We start from the raw sequence: 21330 nt of genomic DNA, 5'->3' as shown, positions 1-21330 counted from the left end.
GATTGAGGGATAAAATTTGGCCAGAATACTTGGGTAACCAGTATTTTATGTTCCCTCAGATGACAGATGAGGTTTTGGTTTCAAATCTCAATACCTTTAACTGCACCTCTTACTGTGAAGCACTCCCTTGCTATTGCACTGGATGTCAGCCTGGTGTTCAATTCCTGGAGCAGGACTTGAACCCACAATGTTATGACTCAGAGGTGGGATTGCTACCAAGTCTCAAGACTGAGATGAATGGATGTTTGGACACTCAGGGAATCAAGGACTATGGAGAAAGAGCCAAAAAGTGGAATTGTGGGAGGAGACGAGCCATGATCTTATCAATAGTGATCAGACTTGAGGGGTTGTGCGGCCTACTCCTACAGATTTCTTATGTTCTTATGGTCTTATGTTCAAATTTAGCAAACTTTCTAATGATACCAAAGTGGCAGGGCAGAGGAACAAGAGGAGATAGTTCAGAAATTACAGAGCAAGTTGATCAGAATAATATCAGGCAGCCCAATGGTAAATTGAATTCATTGTAAAAATATCAGGAAAGGAAGATAAACAACAGGGTTACACAGTATTAAAAGACAGGTGGATGAATTTGAAAGAGATCTAGGAGCCTAAGTAGGCTTGAAATTAAAAGTCTACAACCAAGACAGCACAGCAATGAACAAGTTAATAAAATGTTGATTTCACATTAAACAGTTGAACATAAGCTAGGGGAGATCCTGATTAAACTAAACATACTCAGGCCAGTAGCGCCTTGTGTATTGTATCCAATTCTGGTTACTCAGACACAAAGGGAAACATTCAAGCAGAGGAAATAGCCAGAGGGCTGGTGCCTCAGGTGCTAGTGGTCTGATTTATGAAAAAGCACAAGAAACAGGGCACATAAGGCTGGTAAGGAGTTATCTGAGAGGTGATTTTATACAAATATGTTTTGGGAAGACTGAAAAAGCTCTAAGCCAGTGTTTTTGCCTTTGTGTTAACCTGCCAACTTTGATTCACGTCCAGGTGCACCATTCCTTTCAGTCTTAAATTAGGTGCACTCTCCCTGAAATTACAGTGTTTAATTGTTGGCATCTGAAACAGAGTTTATTCATATGTTCTACCATCAAAGAAAGTGCTTTATGTCGACTGTATGAGTGGTTAAGATTTGGAAAAGATTACCTGATGGGGCAATAGATATAAGAAAATTAATACTGTTAGACTCACAGGCTAATGATATCACATGCAAATATAATGATTTTTTTTTTATAAATTTAGATTACCCAATTATTTTTTCCAATTAAGGGGCAATTTAGCGTGGCCAATCCACCTACTCTGCACATTTTTGGGTTGTGGGGGCGAAACCCACGCAGACACGGGGAGAATGTGCAAACTCCACACGGACAGTGACCCAGAGCCGGGATCGAACCTGGGACCTCAGCGCCGTGAGGCGGTTGTGCTAACCACTAGGCCACCGTGCTGCCCTGCAAATATAATGATGATAATATATTAATTTATTCCTTCAAAGGGAAGGGGATGCAATGATGTCATGGTTGTGTTGTAATTCACCAACTGACCACTTGGCGTCTTATTAGTATATCAGTGAATGTTGGAGTCAGGTGACTTCAGACTGACTAGGGAGCTGGGAGAGAGGTTGCTTGTGCATGTTCATACTGTTATTCACCTGTTGTTTTGTGTATATTTGACCCACAGTTAACGTCAATAAATTGCTTATAGCTTAAGCTACAAGTGTTCTTGTAAGATAAATCAGGCCATCCAACTAGAACATTATAGCACTGGTGGCATAGTGGCTAGCACTGATGCCTCACAGCGCCAGGGAACCGGGTTCAATTTTGGCCTGGGGTGACTGACAGTGTGGAGTTTGTACTTCTCCCCGTGTCTGCGTGGGTTTCCACCGGGTGCTCCGGTTTCCTCCCACAGTCCAAAGAAGTGCACGTTAGGTGGATTAGCCTTGTTAAATTGCTTCTTAGTGTCCCAAATGTTAGGTGGGGTTACTGGGTTACAGGGATAGGGTGGAGGGATGGGCTTAAGTAGAGTGCTGTTTCCAAGGGTTAGTGCAGAATTTGATAGGCCGAATGGCCTCCTTCTGCACTGTAAATTATATGATTCTATGATTCAATAGTATCCTTCAAAGGGGAATTGTATAAACACTTGAAGGAAAACAGGGGAGGTGGTGGCATAGTGGTATTGGCACTGGATGTGCAAACCAGGAACCCTGGGCACTGTTCTGGTGGCCAGAGTTAGAATCCCACCACGGCAGAGGGCTAAATTTATAATTAAAGTCTATTGTTAACCATGAAACCATTGTCGATTGTCATAAAAAGCCATCTAGTTCTGTAATGTCCTTTAGAAAGGAAATCTTCCATCCTTACCTGGTCTGGCCTACATGTGACTCCAGATCCACAACAATGTGGTTGACTCTTAAATACCCTTTGAAATTGCCTAGCAAGCCACTCGCTTTAAGGGCAATTAGGAATTGGCAATAAATGCTGGCCCACCCGGCAATAGCCACATCCCATGAACCAATAAAAGAAACATTTTGGAGCTGGCACAGCCAAGATTTACTGAATGGTCTCCTTCTGTTTTGTAAAACTCTATTATTCGAGGGGCTAAGTGGAGGATGTCTCCCAGTTCCAGCTCAGGGGGGAGGTTTATACAGCAAAGAGGGGACCACGGCCAGGGAAGGCAACACTGCGGCCCCAATTATGTCACTGGAGGGACTTCTCCTTCAACACTTCTGATTTTTTGTTTTGTCCAACCTGCTGTAGGCTCCTGTCATCTGCCTCAGCAGTGCCCACCAGTCCTGGTGGCGATGCTAAAGCTGTTGGCCCTTTGATTAAGCCGGCAGATCTTGGGGGTGGCTTGCTCTCCTCAGCAGTCACTTGATTGGCTGCCACCATAGAATTTGGGATTAAGCCCACCTACCTCCTCTACATTGCCAGCAACATGTGTTTCCTTTCAATGTCAGGACCTTTGTGCAAGTGGTAAAATCCTGGCCTGTGATTTTATGATATCTACTATAGGGCTATTGTAAATCAAAATCCAATATAAATACATTGCTATGTGTTTGGTTACAGGATACATCTCAATCAAATGGACCTTTTATACAGATGGAGAATTCAATTTATGATTCATTTCAACCACAAAAACTGAGGCAGTCTTGAAAACATTCTGCTCAAGCATGTTACAATGTTAATGATATTAGATTACATTAAAATTATAATATTTTTGGATTTTGTTATGGTTAAAATGGTTTTAAAGCTCTTAAATGTAAACATGTTAAGAAAAGTTTTAGAAGTAATCAAAATATGCAGAAATGGCAACTTCAAGTTGTTCTATTGCAACATGTTCTAACTAACAGAGTAGTTTATCTGTTTGTTTTTATTCAGTCATGGGATGTGGACATCATTAACCAGGCCGGCATTTATTGCCCTTCCCTAATTGCCCTTGAGAAAGTTGTGCTGCCTTCTTGAACTACTGCAGTCCATGTAACTGTATTGGCAATTGTGCAGTAGTCAAAGACTGAGCAGAAAAATTATCACACTTACCCATTTCGTTGTCAAACAGCTATCACCATCAACAAACAAATGGGCTGTCAGCAACTAATTATCACCATCCCTATTACCACCCACTATAAGCCAGCCATAGCCAGTAGCAACCAGGCACCCATAATCAGCTATCATCTGAGTAGCAGCCCCCTCACATAAGGGGGGCAATTGCAACAAAAAGCTCCTGGAGAAGTTTACCTCAACCCAAGCCTGTCACTGCACAAGGACCTTACCAATCCACCTGCTGCTTGCCTCCTATCATACCAGCCTGTATGGCTTAGACCACTGTGTTGAGGAATAACAGCAGAGGCCCTGAGGCAGGGAAATGGAACCAGGCATGGTGGACCTCCCAGTGGTCCAGTTAAAAATCACGTCCTCAGCACAGATCCCAAAGCCCACCCAACTGGCTTCAACATGCCACGCCGACAATGGGCATGCCTCAACTGCGTACACACTGGCCAAGGTCTGAGTGCAGCAAATCGGCACAAGTGGGTCCTTGTGGGGAGCCAGGACGCCCCTGTGGTGCACCCCAATCAATGACTCACACCATCTGCACCTTTGATTCATTCACCTCCCTTCACTGTTCATATTTCAAGTTCTAGATGCATTCCAAACACTCAAGCATGTGTTTTCACTGCACTTATTTCTCTGTGATGTGGTCAATGTTTGTAAACATTGGGGCTTCAGCACTTATGCCACTGAACCATGAAGGGAGATGAATGAATCAAAGCTGCAGATGGTTCATGGAAGCTGTCAGTCGCAGACCACTACTAGAAAGTTATGAATGGCTTGCAATGAATGGATCTGTGCAAACTAGAGGCAGGTCACAGCTGTTCTCCTTCAAGAAATGGACACATGGAGCTTCAACGTGTTACAGCTCGAAATCTTCTCTGGACTACTCTCAAAGGTTCCAGACAGAGGCCTTTTTATTGGGGAGGGAGTGTCTGAGTAGGATGGGGGAGCCTGTGGGTTGTCCCTGTAGGGGGTTCCCCCTATTTCAGGACTCCCTGGGGGTTTCCCCCTATTATAGAAGCCCCTGGGGGGCCTGGTAGAGGAGGGGTGGGCAGTTAGTGAATTGTAGCGGGGGTGGCCCTCGGATGGGCTCAGATGGTCTCTTCCAGCATGGCCCTGGCATGGTTGAGCTCACGGTGGGCCAAGGGGGTAATGCCTTGGGAGGGGGTTACCCCCTTAGCCCACTGGGAGATCCACCATGCCTGGGCCATTCTGGTAGAAACCACAAGTGATCAGCACCAACGTGATTCCCGGGCACAGGGACTGGAGAATCATGGAGGGCCGGAGCATAGGGTGCCAGGACGGAGCATAGGGTGCTGGGCCCGCAAAACGGATACAAATGAGTTATTAAGGCCCTTCACATTTATTAACATCCCCCCTCCAGCATGCAGTCGTGGACCTCGTCACTGCCTCCAGCGGGGGGGGGGGTCGGAGCATCGCAATCAGGTCGGTGCCTGGAACCAATCCAATTTTACTCCAACGTCCGAATCTCAGTCCCATTGAGGAAGATGTTCCGGGCGTCCTGGGATGGAGAAATCACCCTTTATCCAGCAATGTTAGTGGGTATCTCATGGATAACTACCCTTACTTCACATGTTCCATCTCTTTCAATAATGAAAGATTGGTGCAGCACAGCTTCTAGAAGAGCATAGAAACTCGGACAGCAACTTCACAATTTCGGTATTTAATTGCATATTTTCTCTTTATTTTGTCTTTTAACAGTGGCCTTGCAGCCAGCATAGGATTGAAGCGATCTTGAAACAGTGTCCTCATAGTCAGTGTTGCAGAGAAGTAATTGTGATTTTAAAATGTGTTTTTCTTTGGAGGAAGCGATTAACTGAGAAATAACACAAATAAGTGAAAGTCAAGGGCATTATAATAAAGTAATATAAGTAAGCAAAGTTGGGGAAGGGAAGTAAAGTTACCATAAGGGAGGTAAATTAATGGTATTCTTATATAAACATAATGTTTTGTTGAAAAAGGAAGTAAATAAGGGGTAGTCATGGCAGGAGAGCCCAGACCCATGATATGCTCCTCCTGTGCTATATGTCAAATCATTGAAGCTTCAGTTGTTCCTGATGATCACGTGTGCAGGAAGTGTGTCCAACTGCAGCTACTGGCAACCACATTTCAAAGCTGGAACTGAGGGTGGATTCACCGTGGAGAATCCATGATGCTAAGCAAGTCATGGATAGCACGTTCAATGAGGTGGTCATACTATCGGTGAAGATTAAACAGGTAGAAAGGGCATGGGTGACCACCAGGCAGAGTAGAAGAGGGCAGGTAGTGCAATGATCCCCTATGGACATCCCCCTTTCTACGTAGGGGAAAGCAGTGGCAGTCAACTTCATGGCACCATGAGTGGGTCTGCTGCAACAGGTAAAAGAGGAGGGAATGTCACAACTTTGACCAGGGAATCAATTACAGCAGTAAGGAGGGACAACATAGAATCATAGAAACCCCAAAGTGTAGAAGGAGGCCAAGATTATTATTATTCAGCCCATCGATTCTGCACCGACCCTATGAAGGCCAACTCCCCCGTAACCCCACCTAACCTTTGAGCACTAAGGGACAATTTTACAGTGGCAAATCCACTTAACCTGCACTTCTTTGGAGTGTGGGAGGAAACTGGAGCACCCGGAGGAAACCCATGCAGACATGGGGAGAAAGTGCAAACTCCACACAGAAGTTACTCGAGACAGGAATTGAACCTGGGTCCCTGGCGCTGTAAGACAGCAGTGCTAATCACTGGGACACCGCCCACCGTGCAGCCCATCTTAGAAGGCTCTTCAAATGAAGCCTTAGGGATAGAACTTAAAAACCAAAAAGGAGCAATCGTATTATTGAAAGTGTTCTACAGGCCCTCTTAGAGTCCAAGAGAAATAGAAGTGCAGATATGTAGGCAAATTTCAGAGAAGTGTTAAAGTAATAGGGTTGTGATAGTGGGGAATTTCAATAACCCCAACATGAACTGGGGTAGTCATCGTATGAAAAGTTTAGAAGGAGGGGAATTCTTAAAATGCATCCAGGAGGACTTTTTAAGCCAATACGTAGAAGGTCCTAAAAGAGAAGGGGTGGTTTGGATTTAGTTTTAGGTAATATAGTCGGGCAAGTGGGTGAAGTATCAATGGGGGAGCATTTTACAGACAGTGATCACAACTCTGTTAGATTCAAGGTTGCTATTGAAAAGGTCAAGGATGGGCCTGAATTAAAGTTCTAAATTAGGGAAAGACTGATTTTAATATGATATGATTTGGCCAGAGTGGACAGGGAGCAAAAATAGCCAATGTGGTACCATTATTCAAGAAGGGTGAAAGGGATAAACCAGGAAATTCCAGGCCACTTGGTCTAACCACAGAGGTGGGGAAAATATTGCAAGCAATTCTGACAGACAGAATTAATCTGAATTTGGAGAAGCAGGGATTAATCAAAACAATCAGCATGGATTTGTTAAGGAGAGGTCATGTCTAACCAACTTGATTGAATATTTCGAAGAGGTGACCAGGTGTGTAGAGTAGGGAAATACAATTGACATGGACTTCAGCAAGGCTTTTGGTAAGGTAAAGATGGGAGACCCATGGAATCCAAGGAAATTTGGCAAATTGGAAACAGAATTGACTGAGTGACAGGAGCAGAGGGGTGATTTTCTGACACAGGAAACCTGTGTCCAGTGGGGTCCTGCAGGGATCAGTGTTGGGGCCCTTGCAGTTTGTGCTTTATATTCAGATATGAATGTAGGAGGGCTGATCAGTAAGTTTGCAGATGATAAGAAAATTGGTGGGGTGGTAAATAGTGATGAGGATAGCCTGCGTTTACAGGAGGTTGTAGACGGGCGCACATGAGGCTCACACGCTGCAGCTGCACGATCCAAACCCCCCACACACACCATCTCAGCCAACAGGATGGCTGGAAGGAGAGCAGCGCCACGGTTCAGAGACTCTGAGCTGGATACCCTCATGGACGCCGTGGGGAAGAGAAGGATGACCCTGTACACCAGCCTGGGGGCAAGGCCACCCGGGGCTGCCGTTCGCTCTGTCTCAGCGCTGGTGACGGAGGCGGTCAGCATCGTGGCAACGTCGCCCCGACTGGCATGCCGTGCAGGAAGAAACTCCAGGTCCTCCTCAGGTTGGCCAGGGTGAGTAGGCAGCGCTGTGCCCCTGGCACGAACCCCACCTCCCCCCACACATCCGTAACCCGCCCCGCCCACCCCTACCTCACCCCCCCAACCCCCTCACTCCAAACACCTCCATCTCCCTCACCCACACCCTCTCACCCCACACGCCCCCACCCCCTCACCCCATACCTTCCATCCCCATCACCCCACACCTCCACTCACTCCAGACCCCCCACCCCCTTCAACCCCGCCTTCCCACACCCCCGCCCCCACCGGCCCGCTGTCTAACCATACATATCGTCTTGTGTCTTCCTGGACCTGCCGGAGGTGGGGCCAGTCCATCCGGAGCCCCCCGCCCCCAGCCAGTGCCACAGCCGGTGTCACCCAGACAGTCAAGCAGTGATAGAGAGAGCGGCCCAAACACCAGCCGTCTGTTTGAGACTCAGGACACCCCGTAGCTTGGGTCGGAGGAGGACACTGACTTTCCATCACAGCTGTCTCCAACACCGTCCACCACACCAGACACTATCACCTCAATTGGGCACATTAGTGAAGAGGCTCCAAGGATACTCACTGTTGCGCACCACACAGCCGCTCCGGTACAGCAGGTGGAGGTAGGAGCAGCCGAGGGGCCGGACGGTCTGAAGTCAGGCCCAGACCCAGGAACCAGCTGCCGTCCAGACAGGCCCCGGGCTTCTGCAACATCCTGTCCCAGCCACAGTGCAGATGCAGTCAGAGACCCAGGGACTACAAGAGGGGGTGACGGCGCAGGTGGAGGAGTCTATCCATGTGCAGGAGCAGGGGGTGGTGCCGCTCATGCATGCCACCCAAGGCGATACTGCAGGGTGGCATCCACGGTGGAGAGATTGGGGGCGACGGTTTTTGCCTTGGATCAGTGAATGCAAGGCCTGGGGCATTCTGTGCAGGAGGTGGCCGAGGCCCAGGACAGGGCTGCACTCTCACAGGGAGCCATGTGCGAGAGCTACCTGGACATTGCAGCGGTGCTCCTCAGCATGGCCCAGTCACAGCGGGCCATAGCTGGGAACATCGGAGGCATTGCCCAGGCACTGGCCGTGGCGCATACACTAGGCAGGGTGGCCCAGTCCCAGAGGGAGGTGGCCCAGTCACAGGCTGATGTGGCACACACTCACAGGGTGGTGGCACAGTCACACCGTGATGTGGTGCAGTCCCAGATGGAGATGGTCCACTCCCTGTGCTCCATGGCCGCAAGAGTGCACACGCTGGTCGAGACCAGAGCGGGCCTCCACAGCTGGCAATGCCACGTGGCGGGGGGGCCTCAGGGGATAGCTCCGAACGCACCCCCGTCCCACGGAGTAGCTTGGGGGCCATCGGGCACCCCGAGCGAGAAGGAGGTGATGGGGCCCATCCGGTGACTCCCGCAGGAGAGATGCCGGAACAGCGCAGCACCTCGGGCTCCCCCCTCCTGTCCCTGGTGCATCTAGTGGGCAGCGGGCAGAACAGGGCAGCGCCACACCACCCCGGACACCCGAGCAGCAGCCGGGCCAATCTAGGCCGGGTCGCCCCAGGAGACGGATGCCAATGGGAACACTTGTTGCAGGGCAGTAGTCACACCACTCCTGCTGTGCCGTCTGGGGAACTACCTAGGCGTAATGTAAGGGCCCGTACGGCCAGAAAGTTAGACACCAGTTAGGTTGGCATGGGTGCAGGGCAGAGTTCAGTCATAGGGGTTAGGGCACGGACTGTACATATGTCGCCACAATAATCACCTGTTAAAACAGTTCAAACCTGCTTTCGTGCTCTGTCTGATGGGTGTGGGGGTGGGCTGTTGCAGGCTGGCCTGGGGGTGGGGGGTTGGAGGACTACTGCAGGCCATGTGGGGAGGACCGTACTCCACACACCCCCCATGCCCCGACCGTCCTCAGCACCCCCAGCCCAGGGATCATAGAATTTCATAGAATTTACAGTGCAGGAGGAGACCATTCTGCCCATCGAGTCTGCACCAGCTCGTGGAAAGAGCAACCTACCCAAGCCCACACCCCCACTCTATCCCCATAACCCAGTAACGCCACCCAACACTAAGGACAATTTTGAGCACTAAGGGTAATTTAGCCTGGCCAATCCACCTAACCTGCACATCTTTGGACTGTGGGAGGAAACTGGAGCACCTGGAGGAAACCCACGCACACACGGCAAGAACATGCAGACTCCGCACAGACAGTGACCCAAACCGGGAATCGAACCTGGGATCCTGGAGCTGTGAAGCAATTGTGCTAACCACTATGATACCGTGCTGCCCGATGCGGTAGAACCCTGTGATGGACTGGCCAGCTCGGATGCAGGGATCACCCAAATGGAAGATGCTACTGTGGGCATGAGTCAGATGTTGTCGTACGATTTGGAGCCCCGGAGCTCATCGCAGAGTGGGTTGTAATCATCCTCCATCCCAGGACTAGACCCGCTGTCACTACCAACCCAGGGCCGCGGCTCGTAGCGCCGCAGGTATGTATAACGGAGATGTGTGCAAGAGGACGGTTTGGCGGTGTGGGAGGTGAGGGGTTGTGGGTCTGGAATGTGGTGTCCGTGCCCCTGGCCAGTACCTCTCCGCCCTCTTCACCCCCTCCCTCCTAGTCGGTGAACCTGGAGGTGATCAGAGCGTCCCGTGCACGTTGGCTGGAGGGGGGGGGGTTACCCCTCGAACATGTCAGGAATCACCGAGTGTGCCAGGATGAAGGAGTCATGAACACTGCCCGGGTATCGGGCACAGAGGTGAATGATTCGCAGCTGATGGTCACAGACCAGCTGAATGTTCATCGAGTGGTAGCCCTTCGGTTGGTGTACAATGGTCTGTCATCTCCACCCATGCATGTCCCTCCCCCACCCCCACACCCCTACCCTGGCAGCCCACAGTCACTCCACGCCATTTCCTAGCTCCTCTCTCTTGCTCAGCAGCCACGAGGCCAGGGTTATGACTTTCGAGAGCAAAAGTCAAGCATACCATTGGGAACTCAGCCCATCGGAGGCGCTGAGTCTAGGAGGTCCCAGAGAATAGGGTGTCAGGTCCGCCAATGATACATTCACTGTACTTCTCCCTGAGCGGCGAGCGACGAATTTACAACATTTTTGGGGTGCTGGAGCATCCCGATTTAGTGTCAAGCCGATGCCGACCGCCATTTTGTTGTTGGACGCTATTCCTCGCCCAATCGCATTTCCGCCGTCGGCCAGTTGAGAATCCCGCCCATGTGTTGGGATTCTCTGTCCCTGGAATGCCCAGAATCCGTTCCCCGATGAGCCAGAGAATTGAGCGTCGGGGCAAAATCGGCGCCCAAGCGCCATGCTCCAACCCATCGCTGGCAGCGTGAATGAGTTCCACACCACATACCAGGGAGCATGGAAATAAATGCAAATGGGTCATTATAACAGGGGTGCTGGGATGGGGGAGGGTGGGTCTGGTCAAGCTCGTACTTGGGGGTGGGGCGCCCAGGAAAGCTGAGGGGTTGGGAATGGCTTTGCGGAGCAGGAATGGTGTCGGGGCCGATGTGCGGTGTTCGGGGTTGGGTGGGTTGGGCCTTGGATGGTCTTTAGTATCGTGGCCCTGGCGTGGTGGACTTCACAGTGGGCGCAGTTCTCCATGCCAGGGCCTCAATGACCTCCTGTGCCCAGACAGGTTCCATGAACTACACGGTGGCCCGGTTGCGGCCCTTGTGATTCCCAGCTGCAGCAACCGAAGAATCAGGGGAGGGCAGAGCATAGGGTGCCCAACCCGCTAAATAGATGCAAATAGGTCATTATGACCCATCTGCATTTATTTACATGGTCCAGGTGGCCTGCCACGGGAAACTCGTTCTCGCTGCCAACTGGGGTTCGGAGCATTGCGTTCAGGTGTCCGATTCTCCCCACAGACCCCCAGAAAATAGTCAAGTGTCTGGAAGGTAGAGAGCAGTCCAGAGAGTGTCAGTGAAAACAATTACTGCTGTAACATTTCCCTGGGCATACTCCTACTGACTCAGAGAGAGGAATCACCACGTGTCCATTCCTCGAAAGAGAAAAGCATTGACCTGTGTTTGGATCCCTCAAAGGCTTTAGCTTCACGTGGTGTGCAAACTCTCTTTGATGTGATTGATGTTTATAAACATTGTAGTTACAGCACTTAGACTTACTGTTCCATGAAGGAAGATGAATGAAGCAAGTCTGACACCTATGTTAATGTAAGCTGTTAATCACACCCCACTCGGAGAAATGAATGAATGATTTGAAGCTAAAGGCTCTGAGGTCACTGCTTTTCTCTTCCCAGGAATGGACACGTGGTGCTTCCTCTGAGCCAGCAAGTGTATGCTCAGGTAAGTGGGCATAAGGTAAAAACAGCAGTTTTTTTTTCACTGTCCCTGTCCGGACTGCTCTCTAGCTTCCAAGCAAGGCTCTCTTTTCTGGAGAGGGGGGTGCGGGGCTGTGAGGGGGCAGGTGTTCCTTTAGTTAGGAGGTTTCTGTGGATCCCTTCAATTAGGGGGTCTCTGGGAGTCCTTTTAGTTAGGGGGTCTCTGTGGGAGGGTCTCCCTATCTAGGGGTTTTCTGGAGGGGACTCCTTTTTTTGGGGTGTTCTTTGGGGGTGTTAGTGGAGGATATGGTACAGGAAGGGTGGACAGGTCGTGCATTGTGGGGGGAGGGTGGCCCTCGGGTGGACTTTAGGGGCAACTCCCTTGAGGGGTTACCCATGGCGAGGTCCAGCACGCCAGGGCCATGCTGGTAAATACCAATGCTGATCCGTGGCCATGTGATTCCCAGGACGGAGGTCTAGAGAATCATGAGGGCCCGGAGACTCTGAGTCCTAATGACCCATTGGCATCTGCCTGCTGGCGCGCAAGCATGAACCCTGATCCTGGTTGCAGTTTTCAGACGAGATAGATGGGGGAAAGTCAGGGATTAAAAAGGGGTGGTGACAATTTTGTGTAGAGAAGCAATTACAGCTGTGAGGAGGGATGGTATATTATAAGGGTCATCAACTGAGGCCATATAGTTGAAATTAGGAACAAAAAAGGGGCAGTCACACCAAAGGGAATGTATTATTGTCAGGAGGAGTTAGAAGAGCAAGTATGTAGTCAAATTTTTGGGAGGTGCAAAAACAGTCAGCAGTAATAGTCAGGGATTTTAACTGCACAATATTAACTGGGGTAGCTTTTGGCCAGTTTATAGCACGTGCAACAAGAGAGGACACAATTCTGGACTTTATTTTCGGGAATGAATTTGAGCAGGTGAAAGAAGTAAGCATTTTGGTAGTAGTTGTCATAATTCAGTTTGTCTTTTTCCATAATTATACTAAAACGATGGGCAATTTCACTAAGCTGAGACGTGATTTAACAATTCTGGACTGGAAACATTTACTTGAGTGTCAGAGCAGTGGGAGGTATTCAAGGGGGAGTTTCAAGGGGTTGAGAGTAAATATGCTTTCACAAAGAAAAATAGTGGGACAGACAAATCTAGAGCCCCCTGTATGTCAAGGAGCTTACAGGGTAGAATAAAACAGGAAAGGAATGCTTATGTCAGACACCGAGAACTTAACAATAGAAAGGCGAGAGGAGTATAAAAAGAGAAGGGATGAAATCAATAGGAAATTCAGAAAGCAAAGTGTGGGAATGAAAGAATATTGGGAAGGAAAATCAAGGGGAACCCAAAGATGTTTTATCATTTGTTTATAATAATGAAGGGAAACCATAGAATTATGCCAGGAAGTATTGAACTTTAAATAAGACATGTGAGTTGTTTAAAAATGGACATACAAGGCAAAAATGGCTGAGGATGTAAAATCTGTCACTGGCTGAATTGCAGAGGGGTGATTCTCTAAGAGACAATGGAGCACCACCCTTTTTCCAGGCAAGGATACTTCTGAAGCATGCAGAAACTAAATGTCATCTCTTGTGGGGACAATGGGAGATATTGGGTATCATCTCAACAAGAAATATTCTGAGCATCATGTCCCAAATGGTTTTGTGGATTTCGCCTTCCAAGAAAATACAAAGACTCGCATAACAGCCAGCTGAAACACTGGGTCAAGTCTGTGTGTGTGTGTTTGTGTGTGTGAACTAGTGCTGGGCTATTAGCGTGTAAGTGACACAGAAGCAAATCTTCAACCAGCAACAGAACCCCTGTAAAAGGTATGGCCGGTATATCTCTCTCTGATTGTGGAAGTAAGCAAATTCATCAAAGAGCACAGAGCTGCAAAGGCAACAGGGAAGCAAATCAGCCAAATTGCAGAACACAAGACTCTTGAAACCGACTATTCACCAGCTGAAGTAAGCACTACTGAAATGACAACAGTCGCAACACTCAATCATCAGCTCCTCACGGGTCAAGGCCTGTTCCATATACTTTTGTTAACTTACTTTCGACTTAGTTCTCATTTCTAATTTATACAAATGTTTATGCACGTGTTTGTCATAGAACATAGAACATTACAGCACAGTACAGGCCCTTTGGCCCTCAATGTTGCGCTGACCTGCGAAACCACTCTAAAGCCCATCTACACTATTCCCTTATCATCCATATATCTATCCAATGACCATTTGAATCCCTTAGTGTTGGCGAGTCCACTACTGTTGCAGGCACTACTGTTCCACGCCCTTGCTACTCTCGGAGTAAAGAACCTACCTCTGACATCTGTCCTATATCTATCTCCCCTCAATTTAAAGCTATGCCCCCTCGTGCTAGACATCACCATCCGAGGAAAAAGGCTCTCACTGTCCGCCCTATCTAATCCTCTGATCATCTTGTATGCCTCAATTAAGTCACCTCTTAACCTTCATCTCTCTAACGAAAACAGCCTCAAGTCCCTCAGCCTTCCCTCATAAGATCTTCCCTCCATACCAGGCAACATTCTGGTAAATCTCCTCTGCACCCTTTCCAATGCTTCCACATCCTTCCTATAATGCGGCGCCCAGAATTGCACGCAATACTCCAAATGCGGCTGCACCAGAGTTTTGTACAGCTGCAACATGACCTTCTGGCTCCAAAACTCAATCCCTGTACCAATAAAAGCTCACACACCGTACACCTTCTTAACAACCCTCTCAACCTGGGTTGCAACTTTCAGAGATTTATGTACATGGACACCGAAATCTCTCTGCTCATCCACACTACCAAGAATCTTACCATTAGCCCAGTACTCTGTCTTCCTGTTATTCCTTCCAAAATGAATCACCTCACACTTTTCTGCATTAAACTCCATTTGCCACCTCTCAGCCCAGCCCTGCAGCTTATCTATGTCATTTTCTTGTGATTGCTGGTTAATAAACTCACTCACTCTTTAACTCGAGAAAGCCTGGTTAAATTGGCTCCTTTTCAAACATAAATATTTTGATTGAGAAAAGATATCCATCTACTATGGTTTCAGACCTGCTGCTAGCCAGGGCCACAGTTATGGGTGCTCCAATGATGGCCAGCACAATCTCCTTCATGGAGATGAGGACACTGAATTCCAGTTTTCAAAGGGGCTTGCGTCATCTCACAGCAATCTAGCAATCTGCACCCTAATAGATTATTCGGATTGCTGACAATCCATCCCAGGAGAATGGCAGTAACTCCACTGAGCATGAACTTGTTGTCCCCTCACAGGAGGACAGCATTCTTGCTCCAAACTTGCCATTCCATCAATACTCTTCCTGCTGCTTATCGGCCAGCCCAGACTGCTGCACTCCAGTCTGAGATGGTGGAGTCCTTCAAGGCCCAGACCTACTCAAAGGCTGCAAAGCCTTTCCTCACAGTGAAAACAGCCTTCCTCCTGCTCTAATGCAGTCACTGGAGTAACACCACATAGGAGATCTAGGACAGTCAAGGGCACCCCCAAGACAGGCACGAAGAGAATGCGTATGTTGACTTTTGTATGCCATACAAAATAATTGGCTAGGTAACGTTAACACAGAATGTTTATTTTCTGGCAGTCTTTATTTTAGTTTTGAGAGTGATATTAAGCTGTTTGCTTCCTGTAGGATGGGAATTTTGAATCGTTCTCAGTGGAACCATGGTCACATGAGGCAATCAGGCAGCTAACCAGAAGTGGGATGTGTTGCTTAACAGGGCGACACGGTAGCACGGTGGTTAGCACTACTGCCTCACAGCTCCAGGGATCCGGTTCAATTCCTGGCTTGGGTCACTGTCTGTGCAGAGTTTGTACATTCTCCCCGTGTCTGGGTGGTTTCCTCCAGGTACTCCGGTTTCCTCCCAAGTCCCAAAAGATGTGCTTGTTAGGTAAATTGGGTATTCTGAATTCTCCCTCCATGTACCCGAGCAGGCACTGGTGTGGGGTGACTAGGGGATTTTTACAGAAACTTCATTGCAGTGTTAATGTAAGCCTACTTATGACACTAATAAAGATTATTATCCTTCCACATGCTCATCCTACCCTCCTTTTCCTCAGCTGCTCACCATATTCCTAACGGTAAGGTCTATGCCCTCATAGTGGTGACATTCTGCCAGGTATATCAGATCACAATGAATTATACACATTGTCTGACTCATCCAGAATGAGCCAGGCAGTGGAATTATTGTCTGAACACCTCAGAAATCCTTTACAGTTTCATCTTTTCATTTAGATACAGCACCCTAAAATAGTACACACACCATGCACCAAGGCTATCCCGGAAAAGCCAAGTGCATGCTCAACCTGCTTCTCTCATGTCAGAGAGAATAAAATTAACAGCTCTGTCCTGGCTTGAAGAGCCTCTGTCACCTCTCGTTTGTGCAAAAGAGGACAGTGAACTGGAAGATGTCACAGGTGTTGCCTGGTCCAGTGTGAAAGGACCCTGACCTGAAGATACTGTCACCATCACAGGTACTATCAGTTCCATCCACATTCTGCTCTGAGGCTGCAGGTCTGCCTCCGAGACATAACAGACCCGTGTGAGCAGCTCCTTCATAGAATCGAGTCAATGCTTTTATGACCGAACACTGTCTCTAGATCCACTACTCCATGAGTTACAGCATACATTAAAATTATTTCTCCAGCTAGCTATACGGCCAAATATGTACTTTACCTATTAATCTCAAAATGACCACTCAATGCCCAAGGTTCTTCAACAAGCAACAAAAAGTATTGGTTTATTATAAAATCAATCTTGTCAAATAGAAAGGTAAATTTTCTTAACATACAGTATGATATATCGAAGTGTAATAATTACTCTTTCTAAATACCTTAATTCACACACACACAAAAACATAAAATCAAGGAATTTCCCAAAAGGTTACAAGTCAATGTTCAATGGAAAAGGATAGAAGGTGGAGGTCTTGAAATGGCCAGATTATGTGGTTGGTTCCTCAATGCTGGTCAGGGAAACAATCAAAACAAGAGTTTATGATTAAAGCGTTTGTAACAATGCACACACTGTCCTTGACTTAGGTTGACAACGGTTAGAGAAATGTTCCCAGAAGACCCTGGAAGATGAGGCCTCGTGCTGAGAGCACTCCTCCCCCACCTTCCCTCTGTGAGCAGCTTATCTTCTTCTGTGTGGCCTCAGCCCTATCACCCTCTCAGGTCAAGGGGGATGGTTGCTACAGTACCCATGGTTAGGTGGAATGTTGTCTGGCCAGAACCCTTGAAGGTAAGGCCAAGGTCATGTAGGTGCATTCCCTGTCAACATCATGGACATTCACCAAATCTGAAAAACAACTTTTACATGCTCAAGCCACTCTCGTGACTACAAGCAAGATATTCCGATAAGGGGTCACTACAGCTAAACCAAATCATGCATTTTCCAACTAGTTCCACTAAAATGTGGCTAGAACCTAGAATTTAATGGTCATCATTGCGGGGTTACAATTCTGAAATTCCCTGCCTAACGTCATCTTGAGAGCAGATTGATCACAAAGTCCACAGCAGCTCAAGACCCAGCACTTTCTCAGGCAAATAGACCTGTCAGCAGTGGCCATGTCCTGAGAACAAATATATTTTTAAAAAGCAATAGCGTTGTGCCACTGACGCTAAGTGTTGTACTCCTACTGCCCTAGCTGAGATAAGCTCACACTACACAGGACCTAGCCAGTGTGGCCAAATAGAGCACTACACTGCACATTTATTTACTGAGCTTTCAGGTAAGTCTGACAAGTATAACATCGGCTTCATTAAAACCTACTAGCTAATGGATATCTTGTCGGAGGAAGGATGAAATGAAACTGGGGACAGGGACAGCCTTGAGAGAGAGTAAGACGGTGCTGCCGAGATACCAGTAAAACATCTTCAAAAGCATTTCCAGAAACCCAGCAGATTACCTATGTCAGATCATGTTGGTAGTTCAGGTGCATTTTCTGGGAACCCATGCCTCAAAAACATCATTGGTCAGCAATTGCAGTTACTTGGTTTCATTCTTGTCTTTAACATATATCCCTTTGAGCACAGATTAGAAGTGCAGAATGGGTAAATTTATCCCATAGCGTCTGCTGAATTGTTAAATGTGTAAACATAATTGCTGCGATTGAGTGGAGCACTTTGACCCAAAAGAACCCACTCTCACACCTGATTGCACATAAAATCCACTGGTTTTGATGTAAATTAGACACATATCTAGTTTACATAGCAGTAGCAAGTATTTTGAAAGCCTGCACTTTTTAATGGCAGAAATTTCCTTTGTCTACTAAGTCAGATTTATCAGCAATCAAACCTTAATTTATTTCCTTCCAAGCAGAGAGATTATTTTCATCTCCTGATTATGTGGTTTGCTCAGATTCCTTCTACTCCACTAATTGCCTGCGCAATAGTTACTTTTAAATTCCTCTTAATGGCCTATCATTGCCTCTCATTTGTCCATAAATAAATTTTTCTCTCATAGTATGCAACTCATTATACCTATCACTGAAGATTAAAAGGAATAGTTTTTAACTACTGTCTGTCCATTTTGTTGCCTAGCAAACTAGTGACTGGCAAAGAGAAGGACTTTGACCGACCCTTAGACTCCCAAGGCTCACATAATGCAATTTTCAGATTGACCCATATATGGGAGAACCCAGTCTCACCTAAACAGGCGATTGTTTATACACAAATCAGGCCCCTAGTCTCGTAGGGATCTGTCTACAATGTTATGGCACAATCGGATAAAGAGTTTCCACTGTACAGGATCTAACCATTTGTACGCGGCATCAGGCAATCTAACTAGAGGCCCACAAAGGGCATGTAACTTTTCCGGAGGAATGTTTCTGGGGGGCCACAAAATTGCTGCTGTCTGCTGTTGGTTGCTGGGCACCACCAGTGCAACCTTTAATTCACTCACAAAGTAACTGGATGTTTGGTCCATTAGTATGTCTTAAATGAAGCATGCAGGGAATGGAAAATGTAGTTGTCTCTTACAAGTATGGAAGCACACCATGATAGGTTTCATTTGCTGGAACTCCCTCATTAATAGCACTGTGGGTATACCTACAAAACATGGACCACAGTGGTTCAAGAAGGCAGCGTACCAACATTTTCTCAAGGACAATCAGGGATGGTCAGCTGGCTGAGCCAACGACGCCAACATACCATCAATGAGCAATAAAATAATATAAATACACTTTCAGTTATCAGAACATGAGAAGTCTAGGACTCAAAACAACACAAATCTCCATATTTTCAACCGTGCATAAAATTAAAAAAGTAACATTTGCATTTTACAAAATAGTTTCATTAATTCTGCATTCAGAGACTAGGATATCACTTGGAATTTGTGTTACAATCATTTTAGAAAACCGTCAATATTTTTTGACATTCAAATTTGAATGTAGGGCAACAGGTACTTTCTTCTTTAAAATAAACTCTCAAATCCTAATAAATCTATAGGAGGTAAAATCGATCGTGGGTAGTAGATGATACCAAATCATCAGCTCACTTTCCAAGCTTTCTTCAATGATTGCAATGGAAAAGAAAATTGGCCGGGTGTAAAAGAGTACCCATTTTGTTCTACTCCCAAGGGCAATTTCACTGCCATAATTTCCTTATTAAGACTTGTGTCAGGATTTCTATAAACTTCACGCAAAAGGAAAAAAAACACTTTGCAAAACATATCTTATCCCACTTGAAGTAAAACAAAAACAGAAAATATTGAGGTGAAAAAAGGTTGCACACTAAATTGCACTAGTGTCTCTAGGTGAAATGAAGCCAGGTTGGACGACATTGGGCATGTTAAGCATTAAAAAAGCAGACGATGAAATACATTTTATGCCTAAAATAGGAATTCTATACAACATGAATGAATAATAAGTAAATACATTATCCAATCTATCATTGAGTCACTTGCATATCCATCAGAAGTCGAGTGGAAAATTTAAGTTAGGTTTCAACATGCAAAGTTCCTCCCTGTTTGGTCCAGTTACGTATCACCTGGAATCAAATAGCATATCAGAATAGAGAACTAATTGGCCTGGATTATGTGACAGTAGAATTGCCAGCATTTAGCCATCATTGTAACTGGAGAACTGACAGTAACTTGGTATCTGCGTACATGCTGCTAAATGTGAAAAATAAGAAGTAACTGTTGGTTATTCCCTGCTCCTTCATTTGGTGAGCGGTTCACAGATGGCAATCTTTAGAAATCACTTGATCTGCTGAGAACTTCTCTTTTTACGCTGTAATATTGCTGTTTAAAAACCAAAAATGTCATGCCCTGTTCATACAGTGCAACTAGGTTTTTATTGGTGAACTAAGCAATAATTATTACTGAAGAACGTCTGTGGCCATGAAAAACAAATTTTATACCGTGCAGTTCCCTGTATATCTTTTTCCCATTAGTATAAGATTCCATAGCTTTTAATGCAATATAAACATTTTTTAAAGTTAATGACATTTCAGCTTCTAATAGGTGCAACTCTTTATTTTGCTACGTATAAAATTTATAATACTTGAAGAATAATCACTGCATTTTGCAGCCTGGTTTTCTGTTTGTAAGAATTCTTCATTGTTATTGGCTGCTTATCCTACCGCTAGAGATTCCCCTGACATGGCACTGGGATCAAAATAACACCAGGAATGGGGAATTACAGTTTACGGAGATCACTAGATTTTTGTGGGCAGCTCTCTTCAAGGTCAGCAGTGATTATGGTTGCTTTGCCATTCACCCCAAAACCTGGGCTATTGTGTTGAATGATGTCTGCTTGTCAGCAGGAATGAGAGATAAACAGGAGGCAGGTGAATGGGGAGCACTCCTTCATCCCTAAAAATCACTAGAGTCCAAATCCACAACGAAAACACCCGAACAATTCTCATTTTTAACTCAAACTCTCCCAAAACAAGGGAGCAATGAAATAATTCTCTGGCCTCAGTGGTAAAGTCATTAAACAGCATTTGTTGTTTCTATAATTCCAGCAAAGCTGTGCAGTCTGCACCTTTACAATGCAGCTGTAATCATGTGGAACTGTTTCTCTTTTACACTCCATTAGTTGGGGATCACTTCCTCATACTCTTGAGTGTCTTGTTCTGAAGTGGTGGTTTCTTGCTTGCAATTGTAGTTAATCACTGCATATTCACAAGTATTGTCACTCGTTTGATTCTGTTCATTCGGAGCACTTGGGTTGCTGTGTTCTATTGTGGCATACAGGATTTCTTCATTTTTCTGCAATATAAAATAAACAAAAATGTATACTGTGTGCAGTTAGGCATAACAAGAACACTGGTATTAATGCAGTGGACAAAAGGACATAAGAGCTTAAGAAATAGGAGCAGGAGTACTC

At 46.5% G+C, this 21330-nt stretch overlaps 2 protein-coding genes across 4 annotated transcripts in view; one reads left to right on the top strand and one right to left on the bottom strand.

Moving 5' to 3' along the window:
- LOC119969041 (cell surface glycoprotein CD200 receptor 1-B-like) overlaps nucleotides 1–21330 on the top strand; it is a 151849-nt gene that overhangs the window by 53798 nt on the left and 76721 nt on the right. For 2 of the 3 annotated variants that reach the window (XM_038802196.1, XM_038802193.1), the window contains one exon: nucleotides 3075–3230. The exons of the other annotated variant lie outside the window; for it this stretch is intronic. In XM_038802196.1, coding sequence (XP_038658124.1) covers nucleotides 3075–3150 — 76 coding nt within the window. In that variant the 3' untranslated portion in view covers nucleotides 3151–3230. Of the gene's footprint in view, nucleotides 1–3074; nucleotides 3231–21330 lie in introns of those variants that run through there. 3 annotated transcript variants of the gene reach the window in all.
- The window catches only part of si:ch211-214p13.7, an 84203-nt gene continuing 79581 nt past the window's right edge, over nucleotides 16709–21330 (bottom strand). Inside the window, exon 4 of the mRNA XM_038802197.1 lies at nucleotides 16709–21212. Coding sequence (XP_038658125.1) covers nucleotides 21036–21212 — 177 coding nt within the window. The 3' untranslated portion in view covers nucleotides 16709–21035. The remainder of the gene's footprint in view (nucleotides 21213–21330) is intronic.

Source organism: Scyliorhinus canicula, chromosome 7 (assembly GCF_902713615.1).
Source record: "Scyliorhinus canicula chromosome 7, sScyCan1.1, whole genome shotgun sequence".
In the NCBI taxonomy this organism is placed as follows: Eukaryota; Metazoa; Chordata; class Chondrichthyes; order Carcharhiniformes; family Scyliorhinidae; genus Scyliorhinus; species Scyliorhinus canicula.
The sequence above is the reverse complement of the archived record's forward strand: the minus strand, read 5'-3'. Positions and strand labels throughout refer to the sequence as shown.